At 48.3% G+C, this 3,169-nt stretch overlaps 1 protein-coding gene across 1 annotated transcript in view; it reads right to left on the bottom strand.

Annotated features, from left to right (window-relative positions):
* The window catches only part of LOC311350502 (disks large homolog 5-like), a 46,007-nt gene that overhangs the window by 14,123 nt on the left and 28,715 nt on the right, over window positions 1-3,169 (bottom strand). The window contains 3 exon segments of the mRNA XM_084470521.1: window positions 1,320-1,488; window positions 2,192-2,281; window positions 2,525-2,661. Of these exon segments, the coding sequence (XP_084326647.1) occupies window positions 1,320-1,488; window positions 2,192-2,281; window positions 2,525-2,661 (396 nt within the window).

Here is a 3,169-nt window from a genome sequence, read left to right as displayed (position 1 = left end):
AAGAAGGGACAGAGGAGGGGATTAGCAGCCAAAGTGAAACTGTGTTCAGCAACCAAGGAAGCAGAGGACTGAATTGTAATGCATGACATGAATACTGTATATAAAGGCAGACTCAATGATTTAGCTTGGCTTGTAACATAAATATACACCCATATATATACACGTTTATATATGTATTGGTTGAGCATGCAACATTGGGATTCTCGTGAGGCTTTCTGGGATGGAGTTGGCCCTAAAGCAGCATAAAGGACAGCCTATTACCATTAAACATTCAGATACCATATAGAATGAGAGCTATAAAGGGATAAAGGGAGGGCATCTGTGCAGCGCCAGTTAGCATGCTAGCAACAGCATGCTATGTAAGTGTAATTACACAGCATCACGTGAATTAGCAATCGGGTGACCGGACCACGCATCATTGGTTTGGGGCCGGTGGAGAAGGAGGGAGGGTGGGAAGGATTGCCACATAGTGCCTTGAAGCTTCCACCACAATATCACTGGTGCACCATTGATATTGGATTGGAGTAGGGATGTGTGTCTGTGTCTGTGTGTGTGTGGGGGGGGGGGGGGGGGAGATGATTGAGGATATTCCTTTTATTGCTAGGGCAACAACGAACCTGAGGCTCCTGAGAGAGGAGAACCGTGGCCTAGCAGCCAGAGGGAGCCTGAGGAAAGATCGGTTACGATACAGTGGTCTGGCCGAGGAGGAGGAGGAGGAGGAGGAGGAGTATACAGGTGGGAGACAGAGAGGTTGGCGGAGCAAAAGAAGACGCAGAAAGAGGAAAGGAAAGGAAGGAAAGGAAGAGGACACAAAAACGGTGAAGGAAGCAGCAGAGAAGACGTGAACGAGTGGACATCGATATATCACACACAAACACACAAGCGCGCACACAGGAACACAGAAGAGAGATCTAACACGGCAGACTGCAGGACATAGAAAAAAGAGAAGAAAGGGAGAGGGAGGATGGGACAGCCACACATTTGGCAGATCCCAATCCCTCCCGCGAGCAGGTCTCTTAAAGTGTGAGGGAATTTTCCCCAGAGCCCTGCATTTCAAATGGACTCTTGATGAGAGGAGGAACAGAGATATCTCTGACCACCACAGAAAACCAGTTGCCTAGCAACCAAGCAACCATCCCACCCCGTGTGATAAAGAACCGTACAGGATCACACGGCTGCAAAACAACTGTGAGCTGTTCCGTCCTGATTTGACTGAAGTCACTCCATCCCAATGTACAGTACATATAACTATATATTAACTGTACCCTATAGCCTGCCTGAAAACTCTGTTTTTAAGCTCTGCAAGTTACCTGCCGTACCTGTCTTTACGGCGCTCTCCCATTGGCAGGGGGCTGACGGAGATCCGGGGCAAGGTGGAAATGGAGCCCTGCGATTGGCTGCTGGCAAAGGAGGAGGTCTCGAGGTTGAGAGGCGACTGGGGGGGTGTGATGAGACTGGGGCTGCTGCACTCCGAGTGGGAGAGAGAGCCTGGGATGAATAAGAAATGGAGAGAGAGAGAGAGAGAGAGAGAGAGAGAGAGAGAGAGAGAGAGAGAGAGAGAGAGAGAGAGAGAGAGAGAGAGAGAGAGAGAGAGAGAGAGAGAGAGAGAGAGAGAGCGAGCAAAAGAGAGAGAAAGCGAGAATGAGAGCAAGAGAATAGGAGAGAAAGAAAGAGCGAAAGGGGGAGCAAGTGAGAGAATAAAGTTAAGGGGTACACAGGGTCTGCTGAGAGTGACACAAGGCCCGGAACATGGAAACAGTCACACATAGGCAGGGTGTATCCACCATGCTACCGCCTCTACTGCTCTGTGTGGGCTTTTAAGGCTACGGTTTGTGTCCCTCCAATCAGTATCCTGCTCCATGTCGGAGGCAATACAAACAAAATAGAACGAAATGAACATAAATTAATAGCCTGTTGAGGACGTGTCGTCCAGTAGTGGCATCTCAAGCTACTCCAAACGACATACTATGCGAAAGCAAGAACAGTAGTAGTACCATAGTAGTGGAGTCATCTCAAGTACTTCGAACACCTACCCATAGTGCATTTCATTCAACTATATACAAATATATTACACATATACTTGAACGTGTTGAGCAGAGCCATCTCCTCTGGGATCAATGTAATAAGTGCTTTAAATCTGTGCTTTTAAAACCGCAGTAGCATGGTATTGTAGCACAGCAGGGTACTGTACCTCTGTCTGAGCCCAGCATAGAGCGAGGGTAGCGGGGGGTGGAGGGGATCTTGATCCTCTCTGTACGGTACCCCACGTTGTTGGAGGAGCCTGGTGGGCGGAAGGAAGATACAGAGAGAATATGGGGTTGAGAGACACAGAAAGAGAGAGAAAGAGAAGGAAAAAGTGCAACAAAAGCCACGTCAACAATCCATCCCGCAGCGTGTGGGAATGTGCACGCACGCAACGAGCGTGTGTGTGTGCTCACGAGCACAAATGAATGAATGAGTGACAGAATGAATGGCAGAATGTGCTCACGCGTGCGGCGGGGGCACGTGAGTGCGTGGGACTGACCGAGGCGTGCGCTGGATGGCAGTGAGTTTGTACCGTGAGAGGCCCGGCCGGTGCGCGTGGCGGAGGACGCCTCCACATAGTCCCCTCCCCGCTTCTGCTGGCTCAGGTCCAGGCTGAGCCGGCCCTGGTGCTGGGGGCTGGGGAGACCAGGGGGAGACCAGGGGGGGGGGGGGGGGGGGGAGACCGGGGAGAAGGTTAGCCTCATCTTAGACTGTAGAGTTCTTTTTACAAAATCATACAAGCCAAAAATTCATTTTTTTGTTGAAAGTGCCCTGGAGCCTCATTGTATTTTGGATTAAAATGTATAAAGTTGTTAAACGTGGAGGAGTCTCGAAAATACAAGAAGTCTTCTACTTCCGAATACTGAAAGCATTTTCTAAACTCGTAGGCGAATTTGGGGTTATTTACACTTTAAAAACTTTGTATTTTTCTATTGGACTTTTAACATCTTGGTGACGGCGAATGTATGTTTTCTATGCCTGTAAGGCCCTTTGAATATAAATGAATTGTTCGGGTGATAAAACACCCTAACAATTCATCTCTTTACCAGACCAAATGGCAAGGCCGGAAATAATATTTTACATAAGTTACATAAGTTTTAGTTCGATATGTACTTGAACTTAAATTAATTCAGATGCTCACTTT

This window comes from Micromesistius poutassou (assembly GCF_964030765.1).
Source record: "Micromesistius poutassou genome assembly, chromosome: 7".
In the NCBI taxonomy this organism is placed as follows: Eukaryota; Metazoa; Chordata; class Actinopteri; order Gadiformes; family Gadidae; genus Micromesistius; species Micromesistius poutassou.
Note: the sequence above shows the minus strand (reverse complement) of the source record. Positions and strands in the feature narration are given on the sequence as shown.